Genomic DNA, 23,167 nt, shown 5'->3' on the forward strand with positions numbered 1-23,167 from the left:
AGTGTGTGTGTGGGGGGAAGATGAGTAGAACATCAGGCATAGACGGGTGTGGCTGAAATTTTAGAGGGTGTGTGTGTGTGTGTATGGAGGGCTTCATATGCTTGCCAGAGGAGCTGAATATTTTCCCTGGGGAAACGAGCACCATAGACGCTGAGAGAGAAGGGAAGGGGCTCAGATCTGAGTATTAGAAAATTTTTTCTAGGGCCAGAATGGAGGTACCACCAAGGGCAAGCTTGAAACACATGAGTTTTAGATTGAGAAACTGAATCCCCGAGAGGAGGAGGGACCACCCCAAGGACAGCCAGGCAACTCCAACTTAGGTCTCCTGGGCTCCCCGCCAAGGAACAGAGACTTGGCTGGGCCCAGAGAAAAGCTGCCAGCCAGCTGTGTGCCATCTGCCTGCCTCCTGCTGGGGGAAGGAGGATCGACCAGCCGTTTTCTGAGGCTGCCACCAGCTGCGCCACGGTCACCTCCGGGCACCCTCTGCAGGTCGACGAGAGAAGGAACCACAGCTCCCAGAGGACCCCGGAACACAACGTCTTGTACGCACGCGCATGCCAAAGAGGTGCCGTTCGCCTGCCACCTGCTGGCCCACATGAGGAACTACACTCCCTTGCAGGTAAGGACGCTCCTGCGGATGGGACGCAGGCGCAGAACTACCACTCCAGGAGGACCCGGAGGCCACGCGGCCTCCCGCCGAAGGAGAAACTACATTTCCCAGAAGTTTCGTTCGCAGCTGCAGAGCCTATTCGCTTTGGAATAGCGGGCGTGGGGACGTCGCGACCGGCGGCTGGACATGGCTTTCTTGATCGGATCCGTAGGTCGCCAGTTGGGTCGCGTTAGGTGAATCCTCACGGGGTCCCTTCCCCAAATCTGGAAATAAGGGCGGTGTCGGGGGCTGGTGTCACCTGTTTACTGACAATATGACTTGCGAACGCCTTGCGCCTTGATGGAGCCGCTCCTTGAGCCCAGGCTCCGTCCCGGCACGGATAGGGGAGCTGGGCTCAGAGTGGTGGGACGTCACGCCGAAGTCACAGAGTGCCCCCTCTGACCTTCCTCGCCATCTCTATTCCCCCCGCAGTTGGCTCCAGCCCCGCGCCTGGCTGGGGCTCCCCGACTCCTGGGGACTCCTCGCCACACAGCAGACCCGGGGAAAGGCGCGTGGAAACGAGTATCAGCCGAGCAACATCAAACGCAAGCACAAACACGGCTGGATCCGGCGCCTGAGCACACCGTCCGGCGTCCAGGTCATCCTTCGCCGCATGCACAAAGGCCGCAAGTCGCTGAGCCATTAAGGAGCGCGAAGCTGCCGGCAGGACCCCCATTAGAGCATTTCTCTCTCCTGGGACCTCTCCTGCCGTTGTTTTTATGGGGAGCCGGGACAACTCAGACATGAGCGCTCCTCAAATTGTGGAGTCGGCCCCCGGGGGGAATGTCTGGGGTTGGACTGAGTGGGAGTAGGAAGTCAGACCTTGCCTAGTCCCTTTCTGCGCTATTGAATTAGGAAGAATGTCGAACATACGGCAATAGTCCACAATGAACCCTGTGTACTCAGTACACAGCTCTGACCACCAATTACCCACAACCCACCTGCCCCCTCCTGTGTTATTTGGGAGCAAATCTCAGGCATTGGGTTATTTCTTCTGTATTTCAGAATGCATCTCTCCAAGAACAGGACTCTTTAAAACATAATCACAAAACTTTTCACCCCTAAAAAATGGTTAACAATTCCTTAATATTGTCTAATAAATGTTCAAATTTCCATTTGTCTTATATATGTCATTATTTTTCACAGGTCTGGGAAGGCTTGTGGGGAGTTAGGGTTTGAATCCTCCTGCTCCTTGGGGATGGGTTGTGTGACCTTGAGCAAGGCCTTAGCCCTCTGAAGCTCATTTGGCTCCTACGAGATGAGGTGCTTATTTCTCCTTTGCTGCATTGTTGGAATAATAATACTCAGTAGCTTTCACCTAGTACTACTGAGTACTTTTTTTTTTTTTTAAGATTTTATTTATTTATTTGACAGAGAGAGACACAGCGAGAGAGGGAACACAAGCAGGGGGAGTGGGAGAGGGAGAAGCAGGCTTCCCGCAGAGCAGGGAGACCGATGCGGGGCTCGATCCCAGGACCCCGGGATCATGACCTGAGCCAAAGGCAGACGCTTAACGACTGAGCCACCCGGGCGCCCCCGCTGAGTACTTCCTATGTACTGGGTGCCAAGGGGAGGAGCACTTGATTTGTACCCAGGCAGTTTGGAGACAGCGGAGTCAGGGCTGAGAGGAGGATCGTAAGGGCTGTGGGAGCCCGGAAGAAGTTTCACCTGGCTTGCACTTGGGAAGAATGTAGTCAGAGAAGTCTTCCTGAAAGACGTAGCAGGGCCTGGGAGGGCCCAAAGGGAGAAAGGATTAGACCCAGGGGTCAGGATAAAAGGTGGATGAGAGAGGCCGGAGGGTCTCAAAATTCGGGGCCAAGGGGATGGGACTGGATCCTTGGGGGACTGGGGAGCCACGGGGGCATATGAACAAGAGAATCTGAGCTGCCAGTTCAAAGATAGGAAGCAGCAAGTGCAGAGCAGTTTAGATATGCCGACACCTAAGGTTAGGACCCTGGAGAGGATGCTGGGGGTGTTACGGTAGGTCCCTCTCTTCCGGGACTGCTGTGGAAACTCCTTGAGACACCGTATTAAAAAGTGAAGTAAACACTAGAAAAAGAGATCTCCGGAACCTCCCGGAGTTGTGAACTACAAATCCCAAGAGGCTTCAAGGGCATGGCCTCCGCCCACTTCCGGATTTTGCTGCCTTCGCTTCCAATTCCCGGGCGGGGTTTTGCTTCCTCAACCGAACTTGACCACGAAGGGAGGGGGTGTGGTGCCCAATGGACGCGTGACTTAGCGGGGTCTGGCCAATGGGAGCGCGCAGAGGCCGCTATTCTGGGGGCGGGGCTAGAGGGCCGGCCAATGAGCGGGGGGCGGTGGCGCCATCAGTGTGGGCTGTGCCGTGGCTGGAAGTTACTGTGCGGCGGCGGCTAAGAAGGCGGCTGTGGTGGCGGCGGCGGCTGCTGAGGCGGTGGCTGAGGCAGCGACGGAGGGAACAGAAGATGGTGAGAGAGGCTGCTGGGCCCGTACTCCCCCTCCGTTCGACAAAATGGCGCCGCGGGCCCACCCACCTCTAGTAATCCCTGAAGCCCCTCACCTCCCTGCCCGGCCCCTTCAGGCCCCGCCCCGCCCCTCGCTCTGCCCTATAACCTTCAACCTCGGGACCCTGCTGTGAGCTTCCTGCTGACCCTTCCCCGGCGCCTTCTCTCCGACCCCTGACCCCATCTAGGCTTCCAGGCCCTGACAATCCATTCATTTCCGGGTCGCTGCTCCGCCGGAAATGGGTGGGGGTGGGGTCCCCGAGACCCCCATTTCAGGCCTCGTTCTCGGCATGCCGAGCCTGGGTCTCTCTAGTTCAGGAGGGTTTGGGAGCCCGGCCTGGGCGTTGGGGCGGGGGAGGGGGCTTGACATCGTGACATGTGGGGCTTTGTCGCCAAAGGAAGTGCGACATCACAACTGCTCAGGTCCCCCAGAGCCCTGATCCCACCCCCAGCATTCCGGGCCCGACCTGCCCCTAGGACAGAGCAGCTTCGTCTCTCTTATCCCCAGCCCCCTTCCCTGTTAAATGGAGGTAGCAGCAATAGTCCAGACCTGATAAGGTTGTGGCAGTTCAGAGAACTGATGTCATGAAGGGCTTAGGACAGTTCACAGCTCATCAACAGATGAGCTGGGTGACTTGGGGCTGGTGGCATCTTTTCCCAGCTGGCTTCTCATCTTTAAGTGGGAATAATGCCAGCTGGTTGGGCCACTTGCTCATCCTGGGATTTGGCTATAATGGTTCTTTGGGGTTCTGTCCCCGACCCTGTAAAGTGGGATGGTGACTTGGCATCAGAGTTGTGCTCAAGGCCCCCCCATCCCCCACTATTTGGCATCCCCAGAACTGACGGGTGATGCAAGCTTTAGTCAGGGCAAGTCAAAGCCCCATTGTTGCTGGACCCAGGGTCCCAGCCCACAGCCTATAGCTCATGGTATGTGGTGGGGGATAGGCAAAAGAAGGAGATGGGAAAGTGGGTTCTTAGCATGTGGGTCCCTAAGCCTGGGTGTTGTCCTTGATTCATTGCTGCAGTCTCATCCCCTATGTCCCGTCCATAAGAAGTTCTGATGGCTTTGCCTCTAGAATGCATGGTGAATTCATCCACAGTTGCCGACCCTGGTCCAGGCACTGCCAGCTCCTGCCTGGATGCCTGCCCCAGTCACCGCCCCAGTCTCCTTACCTCCAGCCTGCCCTGTTGGCAGTCTGTAATTCACCTGGAAACCAGAGGGAGCTTGTAATTTAAAATGTAAATCTCATTATACCACTTTCTAGCATATGAGATACTCTAGGGGCTTTTTGTAACCCAGATGAAACCCCAGCTTCCCCCTCAGCCCCCAAAGCCCCTGTCCACCTCTGTGACCTCATCTCTACCCTCTTTACTCCTCCCTCTGCAAGCTCCAGCCATACTGGCCTTGTTTTCATGTCCTCATACTCTTAAGTCCCTTCTACCCCAGGGCCTTTGCACCTGCTGCTCCTTCTGCCTGGAATGTTCTTCCTGTGAACATCACCTCCTCAGAGGAGCCCTTCCTGACTTCAGGAGGCCCTTTGTCTCTCCTCTCTTGGCACACCTTTTCCTTTCATCTCCTTTTAGATGGGTCACTCGTGGGCTGCCTGTGCAGGGATGGCACACACATGTTCAGTGAGTGTTTGCTGAGGCAGTGGACAGCTTCTGGGCCCAGCTGTGGCTAGGATTTGTCTGGCTGGAGTGAGGATTTCTCCCCTGTGTCTCAGGCCTCGTTTTCCTGCTTAGCTGACAGGAAGTACTGGTCATACTGTCTTCATTCATTTATTCAGCACAAACGCATTGATGCTAACAGTTGGCCTTCAAGGGAGCTCTGTGAGAAGCTCTTTCCAGGGTGGGAGGTCCCTTCCCCCAGGTCACACAGCCAGTGAGGGGCCCGGCCAGGATTGAGTGCACGTGTGGGGCTCCCGCACCTCTCACCATTCTGCCGCCTGGCTCCATATGAGCCCTGCCAGGGGTCCAGGATTGACACAGCCCTGCCCTGCCCTCTGCCCTCAGGGAGGAGCCAGTCCAGCAAGGGAGGTGGATGTGTAAACAGATGACCTCGCTGGGGTGTGATCTTGGCTCTGGCAGAGGTTTCCAAGGTGTGGAGAGAGGAAAGGGGCAGAGGGGGATTTTGAGCTGGGTGGAAAGGTTGGTGGGTGTTTCCCACAGGGAGAAAGGAGGGGCATTCTGGGAGGATGGCACAGCCCCAGCGGAGACGGAGGGGGTTTGTGGGAGGAGGACAGCATAGGCCAAGTCGAGCCAGGCCTGTGGAAGGGTTTGAGCAGGAACAGAAGCTCCTCCTCACCCGTCAGGTCTCCGTGCCTGCATCATTGCCTCAGGGCAGCCCTTCCTGATCCTCCAGATCAGCCACATCTTTCCCCAGTGCTGTTCTGGGTCTCATGTCATCTCACAGCACCCTGTCTTCATGGTCACTCTGCATTCACTGCACAGCTCTTGGATTTACACCTGTGTCCTTGTGTACGGGGTGCTTCCCGGGGCCAAGAGCAGCTCCATTGTGGCTTACCCCAGTGCCCTGGTGCCGGGCCTGTGACATAGTAGGAGCCTGAGGAAAGCCTTGCTGGATGGATGAAGCTGGCCCCATAGTCAGGTGGAGTTGGGGCAGGGGTCCTGGGATGGACGAGGCAAGTTTGAGGGGCTTTGAGCTATCTCCAGGGCAGTAGATCACACAGATGTGAGGGCCGCTTCCTGGGTGGAAGTGGGAGGCCCATCCACATTCCAGCTTCCCTTGCTGGTCCATACTGCCACGGTCTTGCTAGGGCCCAGTAGAGGAAGGACTGATTCCCACAGAGGTGAGGACACCTGTTCCTGCCTGCCCTAGAGGGTGGTGGGGGATCACCTGAAGGGCTGCTTCCCTGAGGTTGCTTAGCTTGGGCTCAGGTATGGGGATGGATCTCCCAAAGCAGGGTTAATGTAGCCTGCAGGGGCTCTGGGCCCTTGGTTTTCAGACGGGGAAACTGAGGCACTGGCCTGGCATGTAACACAAAGAGCTTGACCTCTGAGGTTGGGTGAACCTGGGTTCAATCTGCTTCCTTGTTTTCTTGTTGGGGCTGGGTGATCTCAGACAAGTACCATGTGACCCTTCTGCCTCAACTTCCTCATCTTTATTATGAAGTGACTCCAGCCCCTGGAGGGCCACGTGGGGAATCCCTCCCCAGATGCCCCACTCCAGGCCTGATGACAGCGTTGCCCTCCTGTTCTGCTGAGAAGTCACTCCCTACCCGAAGCTCTCAGCCGTCATCCCTCCCTGAGCATCCCTCAGGCTCTCGTGCCTCAGTTTCCTGAGGTGGACATGGCTCTCGTCAGCCTTTCTTGCCCTCATCTTACGGCTGAGAGTCACCTCCTTCCCAGAGTCAGGGCCTTTCCCCTCCAAAAACCTCGCCCTTTCTTGCCCAGCTCAGGCCAGAGTGTCAAGGAAAAAGGACTTTTGACGAGTCAGGCCTGTGAATGAATTCTGTTGCTGGCTCCCGGCAGCCGCCTGGGCCTGCGAAACCCGGCCGTCCCGGTGAGGGGCCAGGCTCCGCACCGAGGACAGGGCATTCTCCCTTCGCAGGGCAGCCTCCGTGTCAGTGGGCCCCAGGAGCGGCTCACACACCTGTTTGCTCTGGTCCACACAGCATTTTCTAAAAAGCCCAGCCAACTTGAAAAACCTGGCAAGGGCACATTAAGACTTGGATTTCTGAGTTTTCTTAGAACTTGGGAGCTAAAAAAAAGAAAAAGAAAAAAGAAAAAAAAAGAACTTGGGAGCTCAGTTGCCCCTGAGCTCTGGTTTCTGTAGAGCGGCACCCTGTGTCCTGGCCACCCTCTCCTCTTCACCCAGGCCCCTGCTCCCTCACCCCTGTTTCTTGTCACTCTGGCTCACAGGGTTTTTTGGGGTAAATGAGTCTTTCCCCAAGCCAAGTCTCTATCAAGGTGGATAAATGGAAACAAGACCAGGAGTTTAATATTCAGCAAGCGTAGAGGGCAGGTCTGGGCCCGGGTCTGACTTCCCACCCTGCTGCTTGCTCCAGACTTTAACCAAATGGCCTGTCCTCACTGAGCCTCAGTTGTCCCACCTTTTACCTGGTTACAGGGCTGTTGGGAGGACCCCAAAAGAGAACGCTCACTTCTCCCAGGGCTAGTTACTTTTTCCTGGTCATCCCAGGGTGCACATCAGGTAGCCAACTTACAGGTGTGTTCTGGAAAACTTAAAAGAACACAGAGACGGAAACTGGACGTCAACCTGGAAGCCCAGTCTCACGGGAACTCCAGGGGCGGCCTGGCCTGCTGCCTGGTCTCACTTACCATCTTCCCTGTCTTCTAGGCAGATTTTTTGAAAGGACTGCCTGTCTACAACAAAAGCAATTTTAGTCGATTTCATGCTGACTCTGTGTGCAAAGCTTCGGTGAGTGCATGCTCCGGGCACTGGACGGGGTCGGGGAGCTGCCAGGGGGACGGGGGTGATGTGTACACCCCATCAGGGTCTTGCTAGGAACAGAGGCTGGTCTTTAAGCCCGGCCCCATCCGACATCTTTACACATTGTTCTATCTTCATTGGAGGGTGGGTGCCCAGTTGAAGGGTTGGGGGCCCTCGTCAGCCTACGGGCTCTCTTAACCCATGTCTTCCCAACTCTCCTGCAGAACCGACGTCCCTCAGTCTACCTGCCCACGCGGGAGTACCCATCCGAACAGAGTAAGTGGCCTCTGTCAGTCTGTCTCAACCTGGCTGCTGAGGGCAAGGGCCGCAGGGCAGTGTAGGTGGTGACCCAGGGGATGCCAGTCAGCACCCAGCCCTTGGGAGTAATGGAAAGCCTCGCTTGCTCTGGGACCCTCCAAATCTCCACATGCTGGCATCCACATCCAGCCCCAAGGGGGTCCTCCGTAGCCCTCATCTGCTCACCAGCCCTCTCCCCTTCGTCTCCCATAATTTTGGGTGTCCCCTGCCAGCACCATGTCACAGACCCCAAGACGACTGTACTGTGGGAGGGGATCCCGCCCAGCCTCGGGTAGGCAGCTCAGGGAGGTAGGGGCGACCAGGTGGAGGGGCCTGCAGAGAAAGACACAGAGCCTGCAGAGCAGGAGGACCCCAGCGTTATTGTGGTTGTGGTGTTTTATTTTAATTGTGACGAAGAAGCTATCTGGACCCTGCATGGTGGGTTCTGTGGTCACTGGGGCACAGCTGTATAGATCTGTGTTCCTGATCTGCCCGGACCTGTGTGCTGGGGCTCATTCCCCCACCTGGGGGTGGACTCCCACATGTGGCAGAAGATTTGGTCTCTCCCAAGAAAGCAGGGGCCCAGGTGGAGCAGTGGGCTTGGGCCCCTGGTAGTAGCTTTGTATTTCAGAGCAAAAACACTAGGCTTCCCGAAATCCCCTGTGCTGGGGGTGCAGACTTGGAGCCCCAGCCAGGCCACCCAGGGCAGAGACGGGTGGGAGACCAGGGAGGGGTGAGCGCCTGCCCTGGGAGGGGCAGTGCAGGCCGGGGTGGGGACTGGGTCACCTGCAGCCTCTGCCTGCAACTTTCTCTGCCTTTTCTCCTCAGTCATTGTGACAGAAAAGACAAACATCCTTTTGCGCTACTTACATCAGCAATGGGACAAAAAGGTAAGGCACGTGGGGTCAGGTGCTAGAACTCGTGGGGACCATGGTGGCCAGCAGGGGGGGGCGCTAAGTGGGGGAAGGACACAGGTGGCTGGGAGACCAGGTGTTTGACGGCTGAATCGGAGTTTGCCAGGCCATCCAGGGGAGGGAAAAGCATTTCAGAGGAGTGCACGGCTGTGCGGAGGCCATAGGGTTCTGGTGCTCGGGGATGGGCCAGGGCTTGTCAGGAGGCACCGAGGCCCGGGTAGCACAGAGGCCAGGCTACCCACAGCCTTCCCGCGCGGCCCTGGCGGCAGACAGACCAGTATGTTATTACCTAGAGTCTTTGTTCAATGCTGAAATGTACACATGGTGACAATTCTAGGAGATACAAATGGGTGTAGTTGCAGTGAGAAGCCGCACCCCCATCTCCCCTCTGAGGCTGCCTTTCTGACAGGACATTTTTTCATTTTCTTCCTTCCTTTCTTTCTTTCTTTTTTTTTTTTTTTAAAGATTTTATTTATTTGAGAGAGAGAGAGAGACAGCGGGAGACAGAGCACAAGCAGGGGGAGGGGCAGAGGGAGAGGGAGAAGCAGGCTCCCTGCTGAGCAGAGAGCCAGGTACGGGGCTCGATCCCAGGACCCTGGGATCATGACCTGAGCCGAAGGCAGATGCTTAACCGCCTGAGCCACCCAGGTGCCCCCATTTTTTCTTTTTCTTGAATGCAGATGTGTATGTGTTCTGCATCATAGTCCATTTGGGGTTTTTTTGCCTAACATTGAACATCAGACAGTGACCTGCTCTGGGCCAGGCTGGAGGGGCCCCCATGATGAAGTGACTGCTCAGAAAAAATCTAAAGCTGCTGAGCCCACCTTGTCCTCCTGCCCTACCCCGCAGACCTTGCTTTCCACTGGGGGGAAAAGGAGAGTTTCCCACGCAGGCCCACTTTTCCTCTTCTGTGGCAATGAACGTCCTGCCGGGTGGCTCCTGAGTGCTTTTTACCCCCAGGCATTTTGGATGGTGTGTGGGACATTGCCAGCGGTGGGGACTCCTCACAGTGCCCAGGAAATGCCTGGCAGTCTCAGGCCGGTGGCCCCGAAGACTGTGGCTGAGTGAGGGAGGTCTGGCGGGCGGGGGGGGCCCTGGGTTGACTGCCCCACTTCAGCCCAGCAACAGGATTTCAGGGGCTCACCTGAGTGAAGATTTACACCCCTTCTCCTTCCTCACAGAACGCCGCCAAGAAGAGAGACCAGGAGCAAGTGGACCTTGAGGGTGAGAGCTCGGCGCCCCCCCGCAAGGTCGCACGGACCGACAGCCCGGACATGCACGAGGACACTTAAGACTCACTCCCCCACAGGCGCCTCCTGTCTTGTCTGCTCCTCGCCCGCCCGCCTTGTGTAAGCGCCCCCCGCCCTCCCCCCCACGGCCCACCCACACCCAACCATCCATACCACTTCCAACCTCATAGGAGCCGATGTATTTATTTTCCTTGAGTTTTTATTTATGCTGTAAAATGTACCAAGCGATGGTTAAAGGGGACGTCAGACCCAGTAGTGTGATGTTGGTAGATGCTTTTTAAAAAACAACATTGTTATTCACAACCCCCCCTCCCAGATCCCCCTTTTGCCCCCCACCCCCTCCACCCCAGTTCTCCGGAAAAACCAGAGCGTGTCTGCAAGGGTCTAGCGCCGGGGCCCTGCTGTAGCCCGGCAGCATGGGTGGGAGCCCTTCTCCCTGCTCCTACTCTCCAGTCCGGGCCTTAAAGACTTGGCTGGGACCTATTCCGTGCCCAGGCTTTGCTCTGAATGTGTGCCAGGGGGAGAAGTCGGCATTTCCGGATCTTTCTCTTAAGTCATTTTATCATGGACTAGTGCGTGCTCCGTGTCCACCCCAATAAAAGGATCTTTCCTACTCGACCTCGCGTCTTTGCTCCGTGTGCCTCAGCCCCAGAGGACGGAGCTACTGAGAGTCGTCTCATCATCACCAAGAGGAGCCAAGAAGGGCCCCCACGTGCCAGGGCCCTGGGACCCGCTGGATTCTCTCATGGGCCTGCTGTGGCCACCTCGCTCAGAGCCAAGACCTACCCGGACCCACCCCCATGCCTCACCTGTCAAGGTGTCCTGGAGGACCAGGACACCCCTGAGAGATGGTCCATGTCGCCAAGGATATAACTGTGGTCAACCCCACGCCCTGGATGCCTTGGGTCAGGGTGGCATGCCCACCAGCCACCGCGGAGACAGCCCAGGTGGCCTGGCCTCAAGTGCCCCTGGTTCAGAGACGAGGCACATGGAGCTGCGAGGAACACCCAGCCCAGGGGCTGTTGGTCGGCGAGTTACACACAGCCACTCACGGGCTGTCAGCTAGGCTGGGTTTGGGCCTGAGTTTGGAGACGTAGGGGGCATTCAGGCTCCAGGCAGAAGGTTTGAGGCTTCAAACGCTGGGCCTGGGGCCAAGGGGAACACTGCTTCTCCCCCCACAGCAGCCCCAAGTGGGGGCTGTGGTCTGGGAGCTGAGTGCTGTGGCTTTGGGGGGAGTGGGGGGTTGGGCCATGGAGCTGGAAGGAACACCAGGCCTTAGGGGGCGCCAACTCCAGATTATCACTGTGGAGCTCCCTGCCTGAGCCAGACCGCTCGGGCCTGGGCCACCCAGCGCCTCCCACGGTGGAAGGTTCTGGGGTTTACCACCTAACTGTGCCGTGGGGCCAAGGGGCTTTTCCTCCCAGCTGTGGGCGGCATTTACACTATGTTGAGTCCCTGTGGTCACAAGGCAGGTGCTCACAAAATACAGGCTGACCTCGGTAGTGTTGTGGTGGGCTGAGTGCCCAGAGGTTCTAGATGCCTTGGGATCCCCAGTCCCAGGGCTGGGTCTGCCCCTAGGCAGGCACGTGGTGTCGCTGATTATTAGTACGGTTCAGCTTCAAAGGCCGCAGGACAGTGGGAGCCGGTGGCACCCCTGCCCTCACCTCTCTGGCCCTTGAGGGACTGGGTTCGTCTGTCAGTGTCATCCATGGCTCAGGCAGGGGTCCCATGGCCAGGGCCCACTGAGGTCTCCGGAGTGCAGGCTCCTCGGCCAGCCTTTGCCCACCTCTCCTGCCTTTGGGACCGCCCCCTTATTCCTCTGCTCCTTCAGACACCAAACTCTGCCTTCCCACACCTCTGTGCCTTTGCACAGTCTGCTGCCCTGCCTCCAGTGAACCCTGGTTTCTTTCGCAGCCCTCCGAAGTGCCCCTTCCTCACGCTGGCTCCCCTGGGCTCCCCCAGCCATGGAGCAGGGCGCATCAGGCTCTGAGCCTTTAGCTGTGGACATGCTTGGGGCAGGGGGAGGGGCCGCGTCCCATTCCTGACCACACAACGAAGAGTCCCAGCAACTCGGGTCTGACAGCGGTCCCACAGTGGGGCGTCCCAGCCACTCCCCAATTCCATCCCCGAATGTGCCATCCCCTCAACATCAGACTCCGGTGCCAGGTGCCTTCTGATTTTCCTACCCCAAGTTCTTTCCACTGCGTGTGGCTCTTCAGATGGCAGCCTGGGGTGGGGGGCAGTTATGCCAGAAAGTGGGGCGAAGAGGACTGTGTCACCTCTGTCCCCCTGCAGGGCCAAGGCCAACTCAGAACCCAGGCCTGGTACCCAAACTGCTGAGTCTTTCCAACACTTTTGAGATTTCTTCCTTTGTCTAGGAGGCTGAAGCCAGGGCCTGAGGCTCTGCATCTCCTCCCAGGGGACCCAGGCCTGGAGTTGGCCCCCAAATCTGGGCCGACTCAGAGTTGGTGCAGTCTGGAGTTTTCCATCTGTGGCCTCAAGACCCAGTTCTTAGGAGGAGGCTTGGGGATGGGAGGGGCACCCACCCTAGGCCTGCTAGGTCCCCCCCAAAGCCAGCACCAACTACAAGTCACTGGGCCCCCTGATCCCCCTTCCACTGCTCTGTCCTCGAGCACTGTTGAAATATACTTTTTATTGCATTTCTGCCGTTTTACAAAAATATGACAAAATAAATTAAAAACAAATAAATAATCGCCTATTCTGTGTGTTTTCTGTTGGTTTTTTGGGGTTTCCTTTCGTTTTCCCCATCCAAGTCGAAAGGAAAACGGCAGATGGCGGGGGTGTGGGGGGCGGGCCGGTCCCCGGCCTTGCCCCAGGACAGGGCAGCCAATACTGGGAGCCGTCGGGCCGAAGCGCGTTTTCTGGGTGGCGGCCGCCGCCCCGGTCCACGGACTGATATTGCATATGAGAACAGGAAGGCAGGGCGGGCGGGCGGAGCTAATGCCAGCCGCTGGGCCAGCACACGGCCTGGGGGCTGGGGCTGGGCGAGGGCGCCGGGGCCTCGGGGAGCTCGGAGGTGGGCGGCAGCGGCGGGGGCGGGAGGCTGTAGAAGCTGGCGTCCCCCGGCAGGGGCTGCGGGGCGGGCGGGGGCCCGGCGAGGGCGCAGGGCGGGCACTCGGCGGCGGCGGGGGCGGGGGCCTGGCGGGGGGCGGTGCCGTCACCCCCGCAGCCCCACGGCCCGTCCCACTGCCAGCAGCCTGCGGGCGGCGTCGGGGGCCGGGGCAGCGGCGTTGGCGGCGGCGCGGGGCTCCGGCTGCGGCGGGTGCGGAGGGCAGGGGCGCCCACGGGGGCCAGCGCTGTCCCTGCGGAGGCGAGAGGGGCCGTTCCGGGGGGGTGCCGCCCCCGCCGCCGGACCCCGCTCAGACCCTGCCCGCGCTCCCTCCCGGGCTTCCAGGCACATGGAGGGCCTTATTGCTTCTGATCAGTGACAAGGGGTGGGCGTCTTCTGGTGCCTCCCCTGCCTCTGGGCACTGGGCCCTTCCCCATCATGGGGAGAGGACAATCTGAGGAAGTCCCTCTGATTTCTGACCTGCGTCCCTGGTGCTGCAGCTGCCACCTCTTGGGCTCCCTGGGGGATGAGCTGCTGGAGCCTGGGGCTGGGTTGGGCTGGGGTTGGGACCGGCAAGGTGGGGGTGGGGGGCCGTGAGGCTGGCACCTCTTGCTCAGCATGGATGTGGGTGCAGCCTGTGGCCGAGCACCCCGAGTTCCCCAGGTGGGGGCAGCTCCAGCCCCCACCTCCAAGGGAGGCCTCCTTGAACAGCTGGGCTGCAGGGTGGGGACTTGCATAGAGGCCTGGGGGGAGGGGGGGTCCAGTCCCCCCAGAGTGAGCTGGGTGTGGGGCCTTATCATAGGGGCAGGAGAGGCTGGGCCAGGTGGTGAAGAAGCCTTCTTCATCTCTCCTGGCCCCAGAGCACGGTGGGCAGGGTGCCCTGGGAGGGGCACTAGGACAGGGGGCTTTGGCTGTCGGGGTCCTGGAGACACTGAGCAGGCTTTGACTGAGAGGCTCCACGTACCACATACCCAGGTTCCCAGCCGGTACCAGAGACCGGGCCTCCTCTGTCCCCTTCAGCCCCTCTCCCCAGGCCTGGCCACCCCGTCCCTTCCCGCCGAGCCCGGCCCAGAGTCCCCACCCCCGAGTTAAAGCTTGTGACCTGAGCCTTCCTCTTCGGGCCGGGGGGCGTCCGGCTCCTCAGCCGCGGCCTCGTCCATCGGCCCACTCCGCTGGCCTCGGCCTCCTCCACCGCCGGGGGTCCCGTCCAGCCGGGCCTGCCCACCTGCCCCGTTGGACCCGGTATCAGCCCGGGCCCCGCCGAAAGGGAAGAGCTTGCCGGCGTGGAAGGCCTTGGGTGGTGAGTGGCTGCGCTCTGGGTCCCGCCGGGTCTCAGGCGACTTGAGGAACTTGAAGCTGAGGAAGGCTGGCAGGCGGGTGTCGCTACCCGTGGGTGACTGGGCAGGGGGTGGCCGGGCGGCAGGGCCAGCCCCCGCGCTGGCCAGTGAGGATGCAGCCCCAGACGACAGGAACTTGCCCTGCAGCGGGATGATCTGCTTCAGCTTCATGACGTTGTTGGGCGCCAGCAAGGACCCCGGGCGCTTGGGCCGCTCTTGCCCGTGGCCACCTGCCCCGCTGCCCTTGGCCTTGGCGGAGGCCTTCTCAGGGGCAGCGGGGTCCAGCCCTGAGCCTTCGGCCCGAGGCTCCTCCCGGCCGCTGGCATCGCGCTCTCGCCGGGCGTGGTGCTCCGCGTGGCGCTGGCGCTCCTCCTCCTCCCGCCGCCGCCGCTGCTGCTGCTGGTAGCGGTGCTGGGCCTGGCGTTCATGTCTCTGCGGGCGCAACAGAGCCATTAGCGGGACTGGGCAGACGGGGGGTGTGGGCAGGTGCCGGCTGAGGCCCCAGGCCCTCGCGGGTGCTCTCTGCAGGAGTGGGGAGAGATCCAAACACTTACTGGGCACCCGCTGCACCCCTGGACCCACCCCGGGGCTCTCTGAGGAAGTAGGGAGAGATCTAACCACTTATTAGGCACCAACTGCAATCCTGGATCCATGCCAGGGCTTTCTGAGAATTGAGAAGGGAACGGACATTACGGGCCATCGACGCTGTCCCCAGCCATGTGCCAGGCACCGTCTTAAGAACTGGGAAAACGTAAACACAGCTTGGGCCTCAACCGTTCTCTGCTTTCTGGAGAACCAGGGACAGAGTCACGACTGACACAGACCAGAGCCACATGTGGCTTTGTCAATGCCAATTTAAGTGATTAAAATAAAACAAAATAAGAATTCTGTCTCTCGGTTGTACCAGCCCCACATCAAGTGCCCGTCGGCCCCCCGTAGTGAGGGATCACACGGGGCACAGAATGTTTCCATCATCACGGAGAGCGTCGCCTGGCCCTGGTGAGCTCCTTGGCCCACTCGGCAGCTTTCTGGGGAATGTGGCAGAAGCTGGGCTTCTAGGAAGCATCCGCCGTGTCCCTGGCCCCAAACAGGACACTGCTGGCAAGCTGGCGATGACTAAAGGTTCACAAGTGCCAGGCTGGTACTGGATGCCACCGGGGGTTCCGGGAGGGAGCGGCCCGGGCGGCGCGCTCATCATTACCCTGGGCTCCCACCTCTTTCCCTCCTGCTCAGCTGGCTGCCCGCCGAGGCAGAGGCCGAGGCCGAGAAGCCCCGCCGAGTGCAGGTGGCAACCGAGCCCCCCCCCCCCCCCCCCGACCGTACCTTGAAGGCCTCCCGGCGCTGGTACTCAAGCTTGGCCATCTCCTCGGCCACCCAGCCTGGGATGTCGGGGATGGCCACATGGATGAGGTACTTGAGGAGCAGGGCGAAGTGCTGAGGCGACAGAGAAGGAGGCTGCAGGCTCGGGGACGCCCTGCCGCCCCCCAGCTCCCCCATGCAGCCGCCGGCCCCACCTCGAGCACCACCACAGACACAATGGCCGCCTCAGGGCTGAGCCAGGGGAAGAGGCGCTGCAGCTGCCCACACTGGCCGATTAGGTAGCAGTTGACCACGATGGCCAGGACGCCCATGGCCTCCATCACCTTCTGCAGGGGAACATGGCGGGGGTGGGCTCAGGTGGGGTCCGGCCACCCTTCCTGGGCCTCCTGCCCCTCCCCAGCGCACCCGGACTCCCTCCGGGCCTCGGCTCCGAGTCCTCGGCCGCTCCCCACACCTGCCACTGGCCGATGCTCTCAACCCGCTGCCCGAAGGGCCGCTGCAGCCCCGTGCACAGCTTGAGGGCGTCGCTCCGGATCTCGATGAGATTGTTGACCAGGGCGCACAGAGCAGCCAGGGGGAAGGCAGACGAGAAGAGGACAACGTAGCCAAACTGCACGAACATCTCCTGGTAGTCCTGGAAGGTGTCCTGCAGGCGGGTGCCCGGGTGTGGCCTTGGGTCCCCTCCCTCAGACCCGGATGCCTCCTACCTTCGACTACCTTCTTCTCTCAAGGCCACCTCCCGCCCTCCGATTCTCCTGAATGGACCCAGAGCTCCCCGTCCAGCAAGTTCCCAACCACATCCAGGGCCCCATTTCATCACGCCCCCTACCTCCACCCTCAGGCCGCATGCCCTGCCCTGCTGAGGGCCTGGCCTTGGGCCTCAGACGCCCTCCTCACCTCGTACTTCTTCATACAGCTCTCAAGCTCGGCCTGGGTGAGTTGGGGTGAGTGCTCCTCCTCAGGTGGGTCAATCCAAGACGACCGATTCTGCCGCCGCTGCCTCCGGCCCGAGTCACCTGAACCAGGCTCTGGGTCCGGGCCCCCATCTGGCCCCTGGTCACGGCCCTCGCCCCCAGCCCGGCGGAGCAGGACGGCCGGAGGCTCCCGCTCAGGACTGCCGGGAGCCCCTTCGGCCTCATCGTCTTCTTCGGCCAGCGTGAATACTCCCGGCTCCAGCCCCTTCTCCACCATAGTGGGGCTCCCCTCCTCCAGGAGGGCCTCCGGGCCAGGCCGCCGCCGCCCAGCACCTCGCTCAGCAAAGCTGACCTTCTTCAGCCGGAGCCCACAGTCCAGGAGGCCGTTCTCCTCGCCCTCCTCCTCGTCATCTTCCTCCTCCTCCTCCTCCTCCTCCTCTTCCTCCTTGCCCTCCTGAGGCCCGTCCCCCACCTCCCCACCCTCCCCTGCCGGCCGCCGCTCCACTGTAGCCTCCTCCTCCTCCTCAGGTGCCCCGCAGCCCCCACCGAGACACCTGCGGGCCCCGCCGCCGCTGCCACTCTCTTCGGCCTGGGGTTCGAGGCGACGGGGTGCAGGGCGCTGGAGGCTCAGCAGGCCGAGCAGGGCACGGGCCAGCTCCCAGGCTGCCTGCAGGCCGAGCTCGCCGCGGCCCAGCCGCCGGTACAGGTGCGGCTGCAAGACCTCGCGCACGTTCTGGAGGAACTGGCGGGTGATCAGCAGAGTGGCCAGCATCTGGGGGCAGGAAGGGGGAGGAGAGAGGCCACGTGGGGCGCGGGCGGAGCCCGGGGCACCGGGGCAGGCTGCTGGGCCTGGGGACCCGCCCTCCAGGAGCAAGTTTCCAGACACATGCCCTGAACCTAATTGCTGACTCCGCCCCATGTAATGATGTCCCGGGACATGGAGGCCCCAGCACTCAACCTCTGCAGACTCTCCCACCATTCCTCTGCCACAAACCATAGCCCAGCAGGCCACAGTGCTCCGAGTCAACCTCCTGGGGTTGCAACGCATGTTTCCACCCTGCTGTGGCTCAGGGTCCCCCCTGCTTGCAGCACTGCCCGGGAGCTCAGCTGGGGCCCAGGGCCTCAGGAGGCCCCTGCCGTCTGCACCCCATCAGCAGAGCCCCGGCCCCTTGGAACATGCACCCTCAGCTCAGGCAGCGTGAGGCCCCAAGCACAGCCACACTGCCCGCCCTGGCGAGGTCCTGCGGGCTCGCCATCTGCCCCTACTTTGGCCCGGGCCATGAGCAGGAGGCCCCGGAGGGAGAGGAGGAGCAGGTGGAACCGCAGGGCCGCGAGCGGGACCAGCACCGCCCGAAGCTGCCGCTCGAGGCTCTGGGACAGGGACAGGACGAGCAGGAGCTGTGGAGGGACCGACGGACAGGTGGACGGACAGATGGGGGGGCGACAGGCAGAGAGAGGACACACGGACGGACGGACGGACGGACAGAGAGAGAAGGATGGAGGACGGGGGGGAGGGGCTGGAGAGCCCGTGGACCCCTTGGGCCAAGTCCGGCCCCCCACTGGCCACCACTGGGGGGCACTGCCTTGGGCTGGGGTCTCACCTCTTTCAAGCGCTCCATGTCTTTGAGGTAGAAGCCGATGTAGAAGAGGCTCAGGTAGGAATTGACAAATTGGAACTGTGGGAAGGAAGCAGGGGGGCAATCCCTCTGCTGCCCGGTCCCCAGGAGCCCCTCCTGTGCCCCATGCAGAGCCCTCACTGCCCACCTGCTGGCCCCCCACTCACCAGGACGACTTTGATGATGAGGTGCTTCTCATAGGCGCTCTCCAGCCGGTAATTCTCTGGGGGCCGAGGGGGTGAGTGAGGAGGTGGCCCAGGCCCCCTGAAGGCAGCGCGGGCCCTGAAGGGCAGCAGGGACCTTCCTCCCCAGGGCAACAGGACCTCCCCTTGCAGGGCGTACCCATGTCGTTGAGCCAGATGGCGAGCTTCTTATAGCCCTCGGCACTCGCGCTGACCAGCAAAGCCAGCACTACCTTGGGCAGGAAGCGGGCAAGACGGGGCAGCCCTTTCACGCTCAGCACCAGCTCCTGCAGGGGCAGGGGGTTCACAGGTCATCCTGGCATCTGGGCTCAGGCCGGAGTGGACCTGGGCCGGGAGTGGCCAGGTCAGGGCCAAGGCCGGGGCTGGGGGCAGGAGGTCACCTGCAGCTGGAAGCAGCCGAGCATGAGCAGAAACACGCAGGCCAGGCAGGTGAGGCACAAGGGGAGGCTCACAAGCAGCTGGAAGAGCAGCCGCTTCCAGGGCGGGTAGTAGAACTCCTCAGCCTGCGTCACAGGGCTGATGCGCCGGATACCCTGGCAGAGGGTGGGGCTCAGCATGAGGCCGGAGGGGCTGCCCCTGCCCCCACACACCTTTCCCAAGGCCTCAGAATTCAGTTTCCCTCCATCACGCCTTTGCTTTTGCAGTGCCCTCACCTAGTCTACCTTTCCCAGTCCCTCAAATGCAATTTCCCACGCCTCTCCTTCGGAGCATGCAGAGCCCCGCACCTGGCATACCCTTTCTGATGCTGCAGCCCTATTTCAGACCTTGTCTTTGCCCCTGCAGTAACCCCCCCACCTCCCCCTCTCATTCTTGGAGTCCTTGGACTCAGGCACCCCCAACTGACCCTGAACTGGGGTCGCGGTTCTTCCACAGCTTCCCCAGGTGAGTCCAGCGTCCCCCATTTGTAGGCCAGCTCTGCCCCCCTCCGTTTCCACTCCTCCAAGAACAGGGTTGACCAGACCACGTTGAAGAGGGCAAAAACCACACACGATACATCCCGGCTTGTCTGGGGATGGCAGAAGGCTGAGCTGTTAGCCAGGTTGGCCCAGGGAGGAGGGTGTCTCAGGCACTCCAGCCCCAGCCCAGCCCACTCCCAGCACCTGATCAGCCTCCGTAAATGTGTACAGGACAGAGCCAAAGACAGCTGGGTATACCATCGCTGATGTGTAGAAGCCCAGCCAGGCAAAGTACATGGCAATCTTCACTCCAAAGTAGTCACAGATCTCATCTGCCAGGAGCACAGGGGTGTCCCGGTCAGCCCTGCCCGCTTCCTGAGACTCCCGCACACCCCCCACCTGGGGCCACACCTAGAGGCTGGTTTTCACACACAGCTTGCACCCATGACTTCATGAGGCGGTTCAGGATGCGCTGCTCGTGGACCGGGAACACCTGCTGGATGATCCCGCGGGCCGCCAGCTCAGGGACTGTTGGGGGACAAGAGCGGATGGGCCCCACCCTTCTGGCTGTGCCTGGCCTGGCCAGTCCCCCCCCCCCCCCCCCGCCCCGCCCGAAACCCAAGTCACAGTTTTTCCCTGCTTTTAAATCGTCAGAGGCTCTTCCCAGGGGAGGAGTTCTGAGTGGACAGAATATCTGGTTCTCCTTCAGAATTTGGGAGGTGCAGAAGCAGGCAGGTGGGGGCGCAGGAATCCACCTGGGAGGGTGGGGTCCCAGTGTGGAACCCTGTTTTTAAATAAAGCCATTTGGCCTCAGATCACTGCTCCGAAGGTCTGAGGAATGGTGCAAAGCCGGCGTCAGAAGGTGAACTTCGAGCAGCTGGTCTCTTGGAGAGGAAACTGAGGCCCAGGGCCTCACCACACAGTGCATGGAGTGCTGTCCATGGTCCTGCCCCCACCTTATCCCACACCCAGAGAACCGTGTCTCTTGGAAATGCCTCCCAGGGAGTAAACCCTACCCCTATACTAGGGACCCCCCCCGGCCCCCCCACACCCACACCATTGATTGATGTCTCTAGGCCCCACCCAACACTTCACTAGCTTTTTTGGTCGGTTGTCTCTAGGCCCCACCTTCTCGCACTGATAGGCTGTATTCTAAGAGCCCCACCCAACTCCCCACGTGTGATTGGAAGTCGGTCCCGCCTGCTTACTGATTGGCTGGTCCTCCAGGAAGCGCACATTGTGCAGCGCCTCGCCCTGCTTGGCACGTAGGTTCTGCAGCCAAAAGCGGATGATGCTCTGGCGTTCCTGCGGGGGACAGGGCAGGGCTTGAGCACAGGAAAGAGCAGCCCAAGGGCTAGGGCTGCGCACTGGGAGCCAGAGCTGGCCGCACCTGGGAGGTGAAGAAGCGCAGCTCACTCTCCACATTCTCGTAGATGAAGTCCTCCTCGCAAGAGAAGCCGCGGGTGCCCCCGCCAAACTCGGCCTTCACCGCTTTGCGCAAACCCAGCTCGTCGGCTCCTCGAAGTAGGCTGCCAGGAAGACACGGAGGTGGGGTCATGGGGAGACCCTGGCTCACCGTCCTGGAGCTAGGGTTGGTGTACCTGGCGGCCACTTGGGACAAATGCAGGGCGCTAAACCTCACAGTTGGTGCTTGGAAGGGTGGGGAGCTGGGTAGCAGGGTCAGCGAGAGGCCAGGGACAGAGACTCGCCTCTCATACGTGGCGGTGACGAAGAAGGCATAGGCACGCGTGTGGCGGTGGTGGCGGACTTGCACGATGAGCTCAGGGATGCCCACGCGGATGTGGTTCAGCAGCCATAGCAGCGTGTGGTCATCAGTCGTGTCTGCCAAGGGGCACAGGGACTGATGGCTCTTGCCACAAGGGGTCCGAGGCCTCTTACAGACTCCTACTCAGGGGAGCCCAGCTCAGGGGAGCCCACCTGGGCACCGGGCAGGCGGCGGGCACAGGTACCTGGAAAGGTCATCAGCACGTCGCAGTTCTCCGTGGGCACTGTCTTCATCCACGCCTTGTGAGACACCAGGTAGCGACCAGCCTGCAGAAGCCGCTTTCCAAAAAGCTTATCTAGGGGGCAGGCAGGGCAGGGCCCAGGTCAGGCCACTCCCAGACCAGGACCCCAGCCTCCAGTTGAGTGCCTCCAGCCCTAGCCCCTGCTTGCACACTGGCCACGGCTCTTCTGCACTCAGTCTGGCATCCAGGGACCTGCAAGCTTTGGCCTCGGCTCCTTTCCTTCCCTCCTCGTCCTTGCACCAGCCAGGCCCTCCTCCAGGAATGCCCTTCCCCCAGGTCCTCCCTTACAAATCTTACTCATTCTTGAGGCCCAGCTCCGCCTCCAAAACCACAATCGATGGGGCGCTCACTAGCAACCCTGAGCGCTTCACCACATCATGTCAACGCGTCCTCATAGCTGGGCGCGGTTCTTACCCCCCATTTCACAGGTGAGGAAACTGAGGACCAGGGCGTTTAAGTCACGCACGCAAGGTCACATAGGCGAGCTGGGATTCGAACCCAGGACCGTGATTCCGTATCCTCTGCGAGGAGGCTCTCAAGTGCATCCCTGCTGGGCTGCGATCCGGTAACCCAAAGGGGTGACTGAGCTCAGCCCCGGGCCGGGGCTCTCGGAGGGGCGTGTCCGAGTCTCTGTGCTGGGACCCCCGCCCCCTGTACCGTCCCAGCCGCGCTGGCCCCGCCCCAGCCGCAGTGCCGGGAGAAGCCGGCCCCTCGACTGGACTCCAGGCCCGGGACGGCTGACCCCAATCCCACTCCCCGTCCGGCCGCCGCGCGCACCACAGGCACCTGCAACCCTGTCAGATCCAGCCGCCGCACACATACATACCCAGAACTCCAGACGCCGGGGCTGCAGGCTCGCCCTCAGGCGGGGGCCTCTTGCCACGCTCGCCCTCCAGGGACGTGCCCCCGGCGCTGGAGGTGGCTTCGGCCATGGCGAGGGCAGGTCAGGTCAGGGGCTGCGGGCGGCCCGAGCGCCGGGGGGCCCCGGGCTCATCCGGCCGGTGCAGCCGCGGAGCGCGCTGGAGGTGGAGACAAAGGCCGCGCCCGCCCGCGCCGGCCGCCGTCCCCGCGTGCCCGAGCGCTGCTTCTCGTCTCCGCCCGCGCGGAACCTCGATTCTCCTTCTCGTCCCCGCGCATGTCGCTCTTGGGTTCTCGACTCCGCCCGTGTTGTTTTCTGGATTTCGTTCTCGCCCGCCCACTTCGCTTTCTGGTGCTCGTCTCCGCCCGCACCGAAGATGCATTCACCGAGGATGTGTCCCCGCCCGCGTCGAATTCTGGGTCTCGTCCCCGCCCGTCCCGGGCCTGGATTCTCCGCCTCCGAGCCTTAGTTTCCCCATCTGCAAGGGCGCGGTTTGGAATCTTGAGTTGGGCGTGATTTGACCACGGCAGGACGTGGGAGGGGGCGGGCCTGGTTGGGGGAGATTCCAGGTACCAATAACTTCACAGCTAGAATACGAATTAATAGTTACAGCAAGTCCTGCCTCAGGGCCTTAGCATGTGCCAGTCAACTACTTAAGGCACTCCTCACGCCCTCCCGTCCAGTTAACCCCTGCGCCTCTAAGGAGGTAACCTCCTCAGAGAGCACCCGATAGAGCTGCCAAGTTTAGCAAATAAACATACAGTCCTCCCACTGTATGAAAGAATTTCAGACAAACGAATACATTTTTTTTTTTTTTTTAAAGATTTTATTTATTTATTTGACAGAGAGAGACACAGTGAGAGAGGGAACACAAGCAGGGGGAGTGGGAGAGGGAGAAGCAGGCTTCCCGCTGAGCGG

General features: G+C 60.9%; 3 protein-coding genes across 5 annotated transcripts; 2 read left to right on the forward strand and 1 right to left on the reverse strand.

Moving 5' to 3' along the window:
• Positions 1–594: 594 nt before the first annotated feature.
• MRPL34 (mitochondrial ribosomal protein L34) lies at positions 595–1,743 on the forward strand. The gene is made up of 2 exons (XM_032412358.1): positions 595–843; positions 1,082–1,743. Exons 1-2 carry the CDS (start codon positions 797–799, stop codon positions 1,293–1,295), a joined length of 261 nt encoding a protein of 86 aa, XP_032268249.1. The 5' UTR covers positions 595–796; the 3' UTR covers positions 1,296–1,743.
• A 1,222-nt stretch (positions 1,744–2,965) lies between these two features.
• Positions 2,966–10,443, forward strand: DDA1 (DET1 and DDB1 associated 1). 2 transcript variants are annotated; one of them, XM_032412364.1, is made up of 5 exons: positions 2,966–3,096; positions 7,454–7,534; positions 7,771–7,822; positions 8,672–8,733; positions 9,939–10,443. In XM_032412364.1, the coding sequence occupies exons 1-5, from the start codon at positions 3,094–3,096 to the stop codon at positions 10,047–10,049; spliced, it is 309 nt and encodes a 102-aa protein (XP_032268255.1). In that variant the 5' UTR covers positions 2,966–3,093; the 3' UTR covers positions 10,050–10,443. The 2 variants fall into 2 exon arrangements, with proteins under 2 accessions (XP_032268255.1, XP_032268252.1); XM_032412361.1 differs by lacking the exon at positions 2,966–3,096 and adding an exon at positions 3,530–3,662 and having other exon boundaries at positions 9,939–10,368.
• A 2,348-nt stretch (positions 10,444–12,791) lies between these two features.
• On the reverse strand, positions 12,792–22,445 carry ANO8 (anoctamin 8). Of its 2 annotated transcripts, none has more exons than XM_032412359.1 (18): positions 22,217–22,445; positions 21,334–21,444; positions 21,073–21,205; positions 20,754–20,892; positions 20,572–20,668; positions 19,775–19,891; positions 19,568–19,695; positions 19,312–19,473; positions 18,848–19,000; positions 18,607–18,733; positions 18,432–18,487; positions 18,250–18,324; positions 16,632–17,420; positions 16,189–16,380; positions 15,929–16,060; positions 15,738–15,848; positions 14,180–14,846; positions 12,792–13,330 (listed from the first exon to the last, which is right to left on the reverse strand). In XM_032412359.1, exons 1-18 carry the CDS (start codon positions 22,320–22,322, stop codon positions 12,966–12,968), a joined length of 3,660 nt encoding a protein of 1,219 aa, XP_032268250.1. In that variant the 5' UTR covers positions 22,323–22,445; the 3' UTR covers positions 12,792–12,965. The 2 variants fall into 2 exon arrangements, with proteins under 2 accessions (XP_032268250.1, XP_032268251.1); XM_032412360.1 differs by lacking the exon at positions 12,792–13,330 and adding an exon at positions 17,915–18,046 and having other exon boundaries at positions 13,339–14,846; positions 21,073–21,208.
• Between the last annotated feature and the right edge of the window lie 722 nt (positions 22,446–23,167).

Source organism: Phoca vitulina, unplaced genomic scaffold (assembly GCF_004348235.1).
Source record: "Phoca vitulina isolate PV1807 unplaced genomic scaffold, GSC_HSeal_1.0 scaffold13, whole genome shotgun sequence".
Classification (NCBI taxonomy): domain Eukaryota; kingdom Metazoa; phylum Chordata; class Mammalia; order Carnivora; family Phocidae; genus Phoca; species Phoca vitulina.